Here is a 12,997-nt window from a genome sequence, read left to right on the forward strand (position 1 = left end):
CAGGTAGTAAAGTGACTCATCAGAAGTGATAAAACTAAACTCAGAGACTACATTTTTATAGTCCTGCAGCTCTGCTCCTGAACGCATCATTCACCTGTTTTTCGTGCCTCAAACAGCTGCTTCCTCAACTCCACCGTCTTCATCCTCCTCCTCCTCTGCTCTCATCCCTCCATCAGCTGCTTTAAGTACTGCAGTGCTCTGCAGAGCGGTCGGGCCTGTGTGTGTGTCTCCGGCCCCAGCTGCTTTTCAGACGCACAAACACAGAAACACACACAGACACGCGCACGGTCTGTCGCTGTGGAAGATTTGTTAGCGATCATCACCGAGGTGTCCTTACATTGAGCTTTAAGAGGTGATCATGAGGTTTCAGGCCTACAGGAGAGAAAAGTGTTTGTTATTGTGATTAGATGTTTGTTTTTTTTAATTCATTTTACAAAAATCGAAGTTAAAATTTCAATTTCAAGGTGAAATGAGCTCGGAGCAGTCATGCCTTAAACGAGGGTTTTCAGGGGGTGAAGCTGGTTAAAGGAGCAGATTGGTGAGTGCACAGGGGAGGAGGAGGGGGGGGATATCGACGTGTTAAATGCTGCATGAGGGAGGCAGCATTGTGTTCCTGACAGGGCGCCCTCATTCTTCCTCCTCACCACAACAAATCATTTGGGAGCATTAGCGAAGTGTCCCGACGCTGACAGAAAGAGGGGAGGATGTTTTATCTCCTCTGTCAGACTCAGACGCTGAAACAGGAGCGGGACAGAAATCTGACTGTTTCTAGTCTTTTAAACACATGAATAATAAAAGGTCGGATTTTAAAGCCTCAATTTACACACAGGGCCACAAAATGTTCATGTTTTATGTTGTAATAATCGGTAAAAACTGACCAAATATTTTTTTTTGCACAAAGATGCCGATTTTGAGCCTTCATGGGATGTTTATTTCCTGTCATTAAATGTCTCATTTTGTTGATTTAACTTGTGTTTTGACTCATGAAGGACTCAGATGAGACACAAGCACAGGCGATGCCGACAGTACTTGAAGACGGGCTGAGTCCACTTTGCTTTAACTGTTATGTAAAGGGGACAAATGTGCTCTGTACCACTTTAAACACATCGCTGCAGCGGTGTTGCTTTGTGGCCCCTTAAAAAAAAGCCAGTATGTCTACCTGTGATGTTTTTATAGGTTGAACCAAAGAGAGATTGTGTCATAACATTAAGGGGCCTTAAGGTGTAGAATTATAGAGTAATAAATAAGCATAATTCTGTGCAGCTGAATATGTTCTCTGCCTTAGTTAATGACCCCTCTGATCGGTCAGAGTGCTGCTGACCCCGACCGCTGTCATTCATTTGTTTTCTATGCAAAGTCAGAGTAGCTGAGCGATGCGGCGGTCCTGTGACTGTTTGATGTGCCTTGACTGTGCTGCCTCCTGCTGGTGTGAACACGGCGGTGCATTCACTGATTTCTCATTCGCTCCGGGCTGCTGCTTTCTCACCGCTTTGAAACTGATGTGCGCGGACAAACTTAAGACTCATAGAAAGACACGGAGCGTTTTTATAAACCTGCATCCAACATTTAAACTTGTATGAACTGTTAATAATGACCTCTTCACCTGTAACTGCTGAGGAGATCAGCTCCTCTGAGATGATGGACCTGACGTACGATCGTTTAGTCTCGCTGCTGGTCCGCTGTCTGTTCGTGTCTTTATCTGCTGCTTCTGAACTCGTCCTGTGTCTTTAAATGATTACGGTGAAGGGAAATAGTTGTTTTATTTTTTCTTGCACACTGAAGATTGAATGATTGATTCTTTATTCACAGAGAGATCTATTTTTCCATTAGACAAATGTCTGTAATTTTTCTATTGTTGAATCAAACATTCTGGAAAGTGGAGTGTTTTCGATTGAAAATAAAGATGATGATAAACAACACAGCTGTGGTTTGGTTTGTTCTAAGTTGTCTGCTTTCAGGACACATTTAGGATGAGCAGGTATTGCGCTTGCTCAGTTTGTTGGCTCAAGAGTACAGAAGCTTTTAAATGACGTTACGTGAAAATTAAATTGTTATCTCTTACAAGTGTTTTTATTTCTATATAATCAACCAAAAGTTGTTTCCTCTTGATAAATGATCTTATTTAGAACTCAGCCTTTTGTTTTATTGAAATAAAAGACAACTGAACCGTTAATTACCGGAACAGAAGCTTTGTTATCAGAAACCGTAAAATGATGAACTCCAAGATCAGAATATAAAAATGCAATGTAATCCTCACTAAAGTCAAAAGTCTGCAGGCGTCATAAAAAGTCACTCGTCCAAAAAACAACCACATTAAAGTAAAAGAAGGAGCACGAAGACAGCTGTGTGCAAAACCTATTATAGCTCGGCCAGGTGCAAGCACCAAGTGAAGGCAGAACATTTTTTTAATTTACTGCAGAGTGCTGGTTTTAATAAGTACTATGAACTGTTATCGTTTACCTGGCCGAAATAGAAGAAATGATATACCAGTAAAAGTAATAACCTTTCTGCATTAACTCAAAACATCAAGCATAATGTGTGGAACATGAGGCCTCGAGTCTGGGGGCCACCCCACCACCACTGTGAGCGTTGTGCAGGTTTGACTTGAACTCTCAGGTGCTGCTGTTGGTTCAAAACTTGAGGCGGACTAACCGTCAGATAAAACACGTCCTGACACTCTGCAAAGATATTCTGTAACCTAAAATCATCACAGGAAACTATTAAAGGAAACCTTCAGGCCACATTTTCCTAATATATGAGACTAATTTTAATTTCAGGGTACTGTGGCGCTCTGCACACTCTGAAGAAAGTCCCAATGAAGCAAATGTTGAAGGTTAGTTTATCAATATTACATATTAACTACGCAAGGCATTTTTTGACGGAGCTCTCTGCCCTCCAGACTCAGTGTGGATTTGTATCAGGCTCCATCTTTAAAATAGTTCACTGATAGTGATGACCTTTAGATACATCTGGTTGATTCATATTGTAAACAAATGCAATGAAAAGACTAAACTCACGCTGCTTCAAGACGGTTGGTTCCTACTGATGATGTAAAAAGTACCAGATATATAAAGTCATACTTGTAAAAGGTTCAGTCATTTTCTTAAACAGCTGGACACGGTTTAGTTTTTAACAAACCTTAATCAAACGGGAAAACAACACTTGTATTTGGGACTATTTTCTGCTGCGTAATAACACACATTTGGCACTTAAGTGAGTATTTACACAGAGAACATAAACTCGTGTGTCTTCATCATATTAAAGGAAAATTATCCTTTAACATCACCCTGAGGAAAAGCTTGATATAAAAAAAAGCCACAATGCTTCTATGTTACTGCTTGCAAAGTTTAATACATCACTATACAGTCGTCTGAAAGCAACAAAGTAAACCATTAAAAAAAGAAGTACAATATCACACTCAGCATTTTGTACATTTATGCCCCAAGCATCCACGTGACTCGTTAAACTCAAGGTTGTGTTAAATATATACTGTATGTATGCATGTATGTATTTATATATTTCAATATAGTCATGACATCTGTACAGAGGGAATCAGGCTACAAATCATAACTTTATTAGTCTTTTTTAATATATCAATAACAGGCCACTGTGGAAATGTAGACATCGTACAGTCAAGTCTTGTGTGTAGCCCGTTCAGAAGGCTTAAAGCAACATGTTACATGCTTTGGCTGGAAAACAAACTCCTCGCAGTAATAATAATAATAATAATAATAATAATGGTTTCAATCTGAATAATATACACACATACACAGAAAATTGTACATAGCATCATGTGCTTCATATCCTGCCAGATGTTTAGCTTCCAGATCTAGCGAGATTCACATTTTCTGTTTCTGCGACTGTTTACAAATGAGGAGGATGAAAGACGCACCGGTGACGTCACCTCTCAGCCCTCGCTGAAGCCGTGTGTGCAAGTGTGTTTGACCTTTACAAAAAATCTGCACCCATTCCCCGACAAAACTGAAAACACACAGGAAACACGGCTCCACCGGGAGCTGTGAAGGTGACGTTTCACAAAACAAGAAGCACAAAAAGCAGCCAGTGAAGAAGAAAAAACACATCGTCCTCGGAGCGTTAAAGGCAGCAAATAATGAGCGGAGTAAAAGGAGGACAACGTGTCATGATGCCTGATTGCCACGTCTGGTACAGGAAGGACAGTTTTAGGAGTCGCGGGAAGACAAAGCAAAACAAATGACCCTGATTCTGGACATCTATTTGTTTCAAACGCAGCAGCTCTCAGCTCACGGTTTTCAACCTCTCCCATCATTCATAGCTTCACATGGCACAGCGTGCTCAACACTCTTCTTTGTTCAAGTAAAATACCAGACAAGCCAGCGCTCTCGGGTTTATTCACAGGTTATGGCAAGCACAAAGGGGAACGTCTGACCGGTTTTAGAATCATACTTATTATTATTACAATGAGATTTATAATATTTTTAAAGAAAAATAACCAGACATGATGCAAGATGTGAGATGCAGTGATTCAAAGATGTAAACAAAGACCGCTCGGATGTCCCCAGGAAGCACCAAGAGGTGAGTTTTCACAGTTCATGACATCACAGTCCGACGTTCAAGGTGAGCACATTGAATTTAAAGAGGAGAGAAGATCAGGAAACAGTCCTATCAGGTGAGTTTTGTAATATTTGTTATTTCTCTTGTCAGAGGGGTCAGCAGTCGTCTCCGGTTTTGCATTCCGATGTTATTAAACAGTGAGCGCCGCAGTGACTCAAGAACGGATAAAGGGGGAAACGGATCAGGGCTTTAGTGGTTTATAGTATGTGTCTGTATAAGTGAATGTTTAAAGCGTGAAGCAAGCAGCTCTGTACACGATGGTCTGAGATCATTAAGAACAATTCAAGTAAGGCAACATGTTGACATTAGATGACGGAATGGATGCTGAATGTTTTTTTTTTCTTTATCGTTTAAAGTGTGTCATTTGCAGTGATGTGGGTTCAGAAGAGCAGAGCATTGTGGGTAAAACTCCCTACAGTTGAGCCTCTGTGAGTTAAAACGACCTTAAATGCATGAAAACACCAAAAGCACAAGTTCCATTTGACTAAATCCTACAGAAAGTGGAGGAGCTTTTGAATGTGAGGCGCGTTCAGCTCCGACTGGATCGCTAACGCCTTCACACGCGGTCGGCTGACCTCTCTGCACACTTCGCAGCCTCCAGAGGTGATTCAGATGTAAACTTTGTCACTCCGTGTTTGCTGCGCGGTTCAGTGTGAGCGATTGATGAAGGAAAAACACCAGCGAGTGCAGTGGAAGAAGTGTGAAGCAGTCGTGTTTGGCAGTTTTACTGACATTCAGTTCGTTCTACTTAAATATTTCAGTGTTTGAGGACAGAGAGAATTTGGCAGAAAGCGTAACAACCAGTGATTTCTATTTAAAACAACCTCCTGGTCAGTGGATTTACACGGCGTCACGTCTCCCAGACCAGACTGTCCGTACGTACGTGTGTTGTAGTGCAGGATGGTACATCGTTATTATCAGTAGTGCTACAGATCGCCGCAGTCGACAGTTTGCAGTTCTTCAGCCATCTTTGAAGTCTTCCAAAGTGCAGCGACGATAGTGAGTCTGCTCTACAGGCTGATTAAGACGGCAGAGTGGTTTTCCACAAAATCCCCACCCGTACGGTGGAAGCTGCTAGAGGCCCGGTGGATGAGGAGGGTGGAGGAAGGTTCATGGCACTGATTTCTCCTCTCATTCAGTCCATCCACAGCGCCTCCGCTGAATGTCCAAACGAGAAACTTTTCCTGCCTCCAAAGAGCTCCGTGTGTTTTCCTGCGCCCGTGAACAGATGACTCCGTCCTCTTTATCCATCACACTCGTCTGCAGAGACACTGAAGGAGAACAAAGACATTATGAAGTCGCATCAAAAACCAGAACCTGCTCACGTCTCCTGATCAGAGGAGCTGCTCTCCTGCAGTCGCGCTTTGATCGAGAGGGTTTATGGAGAACAAACAGAGAAGAGTTTGGGGCAGCGGGAGCAGAACAGACTGAGAAATGGAGGTAAAGGACAACATGAGGGCAGTGCTGGGGCACAGTGAAGCTCTGGGCAGACGTACAGATTGGAAATTGTTGCGCGCCCCAGACAACATGAATGATCCTCCTTTAACGCTCGAGGCTGATGAAGGTAGAGGAGGAGGAGGAAAGGAGCAGGGAGCAGTGCAGATTGAGTCGGGGGGTCGGTGAGGAGGCACTTACTTGTCCTCTATGTGCTCAGTGATGCCGGCGGCGGCCAGCGCGGCTCGGTACTGCAGCAGCACGCCTCGAACACTCTTCACGAAGCCCTTAGAGAGGGGGAAGAGCGGGAAGCCGATGTCCGGGTAGCCGCTGCCCTCTGGAAGGAAACTCCGGTAGCTCTTTCTCCGTTTCTTTGGTCGCACCACCGGCTGACTTCCTGTGGAGCCCACGCCTCCTCCGCTAACCGAACCCGATTCTGACGTCCCGCTGCGGACGACAACGCCAGGCGCCATCGAGCCGCTCCTGTTCTCGGCACCCAGAGAGGCGTTCCCCTGGGTGCTGTCGCAGTCTGAGTTCTGGCTCAGCTCCTGCTGAGGGGCCGCTACAGTGGAGGGACTCAGACCTGAATCCTCCAGGTCCTCCTCCATAATACTGCTAACTCCCGTCACCTCCTCCCCTGGCTTACTGGGACTGCTGTGGGCCACCGCCACAGGCCCCGATCCCAGAGGCAGCTGCTCGTCCAGAGGCTCCACAGAGGGAGGGCGGTCTTTAGAGTGTCTGGAGGTCACGTGTGCAGCGTGACCCCTCTCCGCGGCCTCGTTCAGCTCGAGCCACACGTCCAGTCGGTGGACGAGCCGCCAGCCGTTGGAAACAAAGTGCTCCTGGATCTCCTGTTTGAAGACCTCCACGGGGTTCTGCAGGAGCTGCGTCATCGACTGGACCATCTTGATCAGAGCCATCTCGTTGTAGCAGCGGCTGTTCTCGTATCCCTCCTGTAGGCCTCGGTCGCTGTCGAAGCCGGCCTCGTTGTAGTACGGCTCATTCACCAGGATCAGGCCTGCAGGAAGAAAAAACAAAGGGAGTTTAAGTTGCTATTTTCAATGATTCATGAAGTTATTCTTCTAAAGTGAAGCAGTATTTGGTGGTGATTCCAATAGAGAGTCAAATTCTCTTTACTGCCTGATTATGATAAAAGCTGACTGACTGATAAAACTGTAAAAGACAGAACATTGTTAACCGCTACATGTGTCTGTGATATTCAGAAGGCATAAACGAGGGAAACACACTACTTTCCAAAATCATCAGAAACTAGTATGCACTTGGATTTTAGAGATTGGTGAGACTCGAGGAGGTGATTCAAACACAGTCCGGTCTGCAGCAGCAGCAGGCTCAGAGTGTTTTCTTCAGCGTGTGTTGGAGGACTTTTAAAAGCGTGGTGATGAATCTGCGCTTCGATGAATGCTGAATTGTTTTGATCAGGACACATTTCTACGAGTGCTCAGACACAGAAAAACAGATTTGGTTCAACAAATAAGTGAATTTAAATCTGGAAGCAATTTGTGCGACAGGCTGGACTGCAGATGAGTTTGATGGAAGTGTTGTAACGACTGTGTGTGCGTCGATTGATTCAGCTGTGCGACACGGCTCTCGGAGCCGCTCTGAGCAAACGAACACATGAATAAAACATTTTTGTGCTGCAGAGATGAGAAGAGAAATAGAGGAGTGTGTGTGTGTGTGTGTGTGTGTGTGTGTGTGTGTGTGTGTGTGTGTGTGTGTGTGTGTGTGTGTGTGTGTATGTACTAACCTTGTATGGAGATGAGGACCTGCAGCAGACTGGACTTGCTGGTCCACCTCTCAGTGCCCTGTGTGTCAGAAAACAAACCAGCACGGTTATGTCATGTACAGTTGATAAACACCGTCTGCTCCGTCCTGTAGATCTCAACAACAGTCTGTGAAAGTCGCACTAGATTACAGCTTCATTTATTTAGCAAAAACCAAATCATCCTTTTTAACTTATATACGTTGGGTAACCTTGACAAACATCCACCCACTCTTAATTTAAGTCTGTAAGAAACCATGTACGTTCATAAAACTGTGAAACAGCGCTCACCTTTCCGATCCAGGTGCCCAGCAGGCTGACGCAGACCTTGCCGTTGTCGTACAGGTTGGGGTTGAGGCGGCCGCTGCACTGCGACAGGTAGCGGAACAGAGGCGGCACAGCGGGGTAGATGTTTGGCAGCTGGATGTCGAACAGGAAGAGGCCGTCCTCGTAGGGCGTACGAGTCGGCCCTTTGATCAGAGCCGAGAACAGGTCCTGTTTCAAAGACAGCAGAGATACTTTCAGAACATTAAAGCTATACTTAGCATGATTAGCATGCTAAAGCAACGGTAACTGTGATGCTGTCGGTGTTAGCTCTGCGGGGTGGGCGGGTTCTCACACGAGAGAGCGAGCTTCTGGTGACGAAGAGCCCAAGAGGAGGGGCCCAGTTTGAATGTGTTGTTGACAAAATGCAAGAAAATCCTACTTATTAAACCTTTAACCAACTTAAATATTGAATGCAAAGTTGGTTCACTGGTTTACAAAGGATGATATTTGACAACAGGATTTGAAAATATTTCTGGACATCATCTCACAAGCTGAATCTCCCACTGAGCTGCATTTAGTAGTAGTTCTTAGTAACAGAACTTGTATAGTAAACGCCCAGGCACTGTATTGTATTTCAAAATGATCATAACAAAAGTATGAATGTGCTTCTCTTAACAACAACAAACCCACCATGCGATCCTCAAATGTTTTGACCATGATGCCGTCCGGCAGCGACGTTGCTAGCAGAGCCATCTCCTTCCTCACTGTGCTGAAGAACTTCTTCGCTTCTGCCGGCTGAAACTCCATTTTCTTAAACGAGTGCGTGTCTAAAGAAAGAAAGAAAGAAATGTATACATTTCTATGTAAGAGCAATTGATCAAACTAAAAGGTGTGTGTCTGTGACAGAATGGAAATGGGAGACAACTTAAGACAGCAATAAAGTGTGACTTCAAAGCTGACAGGTTGACTTTAACATCCTACGGCTCCTACGACTGTTTTTAAGGTGGATTTACACGTGTTTGGTTCTTTCTGTAATCAGTGATACATTTATGCTTTGTTATAAGACTGAAAAAAAGACCATACAGATAATCTTGTGTCTTTAGCTGGAGGTCTGAATAGTTCCAACTTCAGATTGTAGAAACTGCCAAAGACTTTCAAGAAGGGAGAGACAATGGAGGGTGAAAAAAGTGTAAAGACGAACATTTTAAGGAGGAGAAATAATAGGACAGAAGAGGAGAAGGAAACATGAAGGGAAAGAGTCGAACGTTTTTATCTCTCACCTGGTGCCCACTCCAGCACAGAGAACACCTCTCCCTTGGCACTGGTGAAGGTGACGCCTGGCTTGCCGCCACTCTGTTGGCACAGTACGGGTGTGTCGCTGAGGAACTCGCTGGGCCACTCTTGTCCCCCCACCGGTGTCTGCGGCTCCTGTGCGGGCTTTTCCTCTCCGGCTCTCTCTACCTGAACAGTCACAGACACACAGGTCAGATACAATTTAAAAGCAGAAAAATTTGCACTCACAGTGATTCTTTAACACCTACCTCTGTCCCTGCTCCTCCACTCCCCCCTGCCTCCACCACGGCCTCCATCTTCTCCTCCTCCACGATGGCCACGTTGTCCAGCGTCTTCCTCAGGTTCTCCTGCAGCTTCTTGATGTCGTCCAGGAAGCGTTTCTCCTTGGTGGGCTTCTCGGGGGCTGTGGGCGTCACCGAAGGCGCTACGTGAGTTGTGGAAGCGGGTTCGGCGGAGGTCGGGGAGGTCGGAGAGCCGCCGGTCCAGAGCTGCTCCACAGTCATGTTCTTCAAGCTCTCCAGGATCTTCAAGGCCTCCTTCAACTCCCTGAAGCCTCGAGAGGCACCGTCTTTACTGGGCTTCTCTGCTCCGTTGACCGCTCCAGGTGTGGTTCCTGAGCAGAACAGATCAGAAATTACTGAATTCCGTTAATAATCACCTTTATCGTTTGTTTCAGATTGATTCTTACAAACAATAAACATTAATCAACAAAGTAAGCTCCACACCTCCTCCAGAAGCAGGACTAGCTGCAGCCACAGACGCCTCCCCCTCCTCCGCAGGGCCTCCTTTAGTGGGGCTGGTGACTCCAGCTTTGATGCCCTCTGGAGGGGGGATGATGAAGGACGAGGAGCCGGTGGGAGTGGGCGTCGGGGTCGTCGTGTCGGTGACGTCTGCGTTGTTGGCATGGCTGTCGTCCTCTGTGGTGAGGCCGTTATCCGTCTCCCAGCTGTCGCTCTCGTCCTCCCACTCCTCCGTGGAGAGGACGCTGCTCGTCTCCTCCACCGAGTCGTAGTCGGTCTCCTCGATCTCAGACTCCACGTTGTAGAGGTGCTGTGTGGAGGAGACAGTTAGCATCTTTTAATGTCAAAAATGTTATTTAGTTTCATCAAGGGGAAACACTGACCTGTGGCAGGACGATGGTCATGGAGTTATCTGCCCACACCACCTCCACTTTGCTGCTCACATCCACCCTGGACACCTGGCCGACCGACGTCTGAGGGAGCAGGACGCAGAGATGCAACCGTTAACGTCAAATATTAAAACAAGAATAAAAGAGTCAGGCTCTTGTGTGTTGTACGGATTGTGAAGCACACAAATGCAAACTTATAATTTTAGCTAAATAAACGTAAAGATATAATCTCGAAGATCTCCGTTTCGTTGTCTTTGACGGCACCTATGGCGATAAACGGTAACTGCGGGAGCACACTTTCAGATATCCAGACAGTGCTGCATGTGTGACGTCCACGGTTGGCTCCGGTTGTTCCGGTTGGTCGGCTTGATTTTCCTGGCTGACGGTCGCTTTCCTTTTCAGACTGTTTGCTTCATCTGAGCGTCGAATTTGTTTCTTTTTCTTTGGATTTTCACTTCTTGTTGAAGTTGTATCTGTAGTCATCCATCTTTTCTTTGTTTGTTCAGCCATAGTAGATTACTGTTTACTCGCAACACTTGCAGAGAGCGGAGAAGCAGCCGCTTAGCTCCGCCTACCCTCTCTGGCAGACCAACCACTGCTGGCTGATGGAAAACGTGTCACTAACTGGGCGCTGCTTGTGATTTTTTCTGTGAATGTCGCCACAGACAGCCAGTGTGTAATAATACTATATACTGCAAATGCAAAGGCTTTCATCAGTGGGCCATCGGCTCAATCACCATTGTGATAGATAGTGACTTAACACATTTATTTAAATGAAAATCTTTGAGATTATTACTCACTAATTAAGATAACTTGACTTAAAGAATAAAGTCTCAAAGTCTTAAGAGGAGAAACGAGAAAGTGTTTTAAAGTTTCCTCTAATAGATCACAAGGTCATTTACATTTAAATCCCTAATGAGGCACACATGTGCTCCAACAGCTGGATCGTGACATAATCTAATAAATCCGACAATAAATCCTTTCTTCATAAAAGGTAATGATGTTCAGGTCTCTTTTCAGAGCAGTGTAATGATGTGTTTCTTACGTTTGCCAAACTCATCAAAGTCAGTGAGACAGGATTAAATCCAGGAACAGTGTATATGAAAGACAGACAGGCGAGAGGAGACAGGTGTTTCATTCCTCTCACCTCATTTTCGCAGTCGTTCTGTCCGTTCTCCGAGTTCCATATCCTGATGACGATGTCAGTGGTGCGAAAGTGAAAATCTGGGTGATCTGCGATGTCGTACACGCTGACGTCCTCCTCCATGCCAATAACCTGGATTAAAGCGAATAAAGGATGCATGTTACAGAGAAGTTGAAGAGTCACGTACAGCAGCCAGGTATCACTAAAAGCACAAACACTCTGGTCTTATTTTCCTGCCTGACCTCCACGTCGTCACTGCTGGTGTTGAGTTTGATCCACTTGACGACACACGTTCTGCCCTTGTGATCACCGGACTGGATCACACCGTACACCCCTGGGTCCTGGAGGGCTTGGGCTGAGAGAGAATACACACACACACAAACAGAAGTACACACAGGACACAGTTAGAAAGCTAAACAAAGTACACAAAAAAGAGAGATTTGTGACAAAACACAAATTTGCTTTGAGAAAAGATACTTTACTAATCTGCTAGATCACAGCCGTCAGTATATCCCTGTACTTTCAGTCCGTCTCACAAACACAAACGTGGCACAGTTAAAGCGAATGACCCAGATACTGAAGGTATGAGGCGGTAGAGTGGCCTACATAAACTGTCCCATCACTGTCCACAGGGACAGACATTTGACACATGCTGCGTCTTTAGTTACATAAGAGTGAAATGAAAGTAAAATAAAAACAATCTAATTTTCCTTACGTCGTTTGTCGACTACAAAGTCTCCGGGACAAAACTCGTGGCTGTCCAGGTGCTGGATGGGAATGAGGTCATTGGATCGGATCCCCTTCTCTACCCGGCCGTCCTTCCACATCACATCCGCCGTGGTCTTTGTGGAGACGACTTCCACTGCAACCCTACACACGCGCACGCAGGTTAGTCTCAGGATTTGCTCAGTTTGATTTGCTGTGAAGTGAACAGTATGAAGAAGGTGTAGTTTAGAAGCTCAGCGTTTCCTGGACCGCCCAGGTATATAAATGGCTTAATCAGTTCACTATCTCCCCTCACTCTACCCCTCCAAAAGCAGTCCAAATAAAGCACAGAATCACAGTAGCTCAACTCTGCAGTCATCCCAGAGCAGAGGTTGTCAAACTGACGGCGTCTCATTTAAAAGGTTTTCTCTTGAAAAACACGGCATGTATTGGAATCTAAATGGAAAAGAGCGAAACTGCATTGTCTGCTGAAGTAAAAAACAACCAATGAGAGAGTGACATCTGTCTTGTGAGCTGAGGCTGGGTGTGACAGTGAGTGCAGACTACCGATGGTGTCATTTCCTCAAACACTGTTTGGCTTCTGCTGAGCTCCAGTGTCATGACAGATGTAGACTTGTCTGACGGCCCTTTG

General features: G+C 45.5%; 1 protein-coding gene across 1 annotated transcript in view; it reads right to left on the reverse strand.

Annotated features, from left to right (window-relative positions):
• Nucleotides 1-3,337: 3,337 nt before the first annotated feature.
• The window catches only part of ube2o (ubiquitin-conjugating enzyme E2O), a 34,278-nt gene continuing 24,618 nt past the window's right edge, over nt 3,338-12,997 (reverse strand). Inside the window, exons 12-22 of the mRNA XM_069666584.1 lie at nt 12,356-12,510; nt 11,883-11,995; nt 11,644-11,772; nt 10,491-10,580; nt 10,093-10,417; nt 9,612-9,980; nt 9,355-9,531; nt 8,765-8,901; nt 8,099-8,302; nt 7,793-7,850; nt 3,338-7,045 (exon numbers count right to left, since the gene is read on the reverse strand). Coding sequence (XP_069522685.1) covers nt 6,225-7,045; nt 7,793-7,850; nt 8,099-8,302; nt 8,765-8,901; nt 9,355-9,531; nt 9,612-9,980; nt 10,093-10,417; nt 10,491-10,580; nt 11,644-11,772; nt 11,883-11,995; nt 12,356-12,510 — 2,578 coding nt within the window. The 3' untranslated portion in view covers nt 3,338-6,224. The remainder of the gene's footprint in view (nt 7,046-7,792; nt 7,851-8,098; nt 8,303-8,764; nt 8,902-9,354; nt 9,532-9,611; nt 9,981-10,092; nt 10,418-10,490; nt 10,581-11,643; nt 11,773-11,882; nt 11,996-12,355; nt 12,511-12,997) is intronic.

Source organism: Semicossyphus pulcher, unplaced genomic scaffold (genome assembly GCF_022749685.1).
Source record: "Semicossyphus pulcher isolate SPU_LCO1_2020_fin unplaced genomic scaffold, fSemPul1.0.p SCAF_17, whole genome shotgun sequence".
NCBI lineage: Eukaryota > Metazoa > Chordata > Actinopteri > Labriformes > Labridae > Semicossyphus > Semicossyphus pulcher.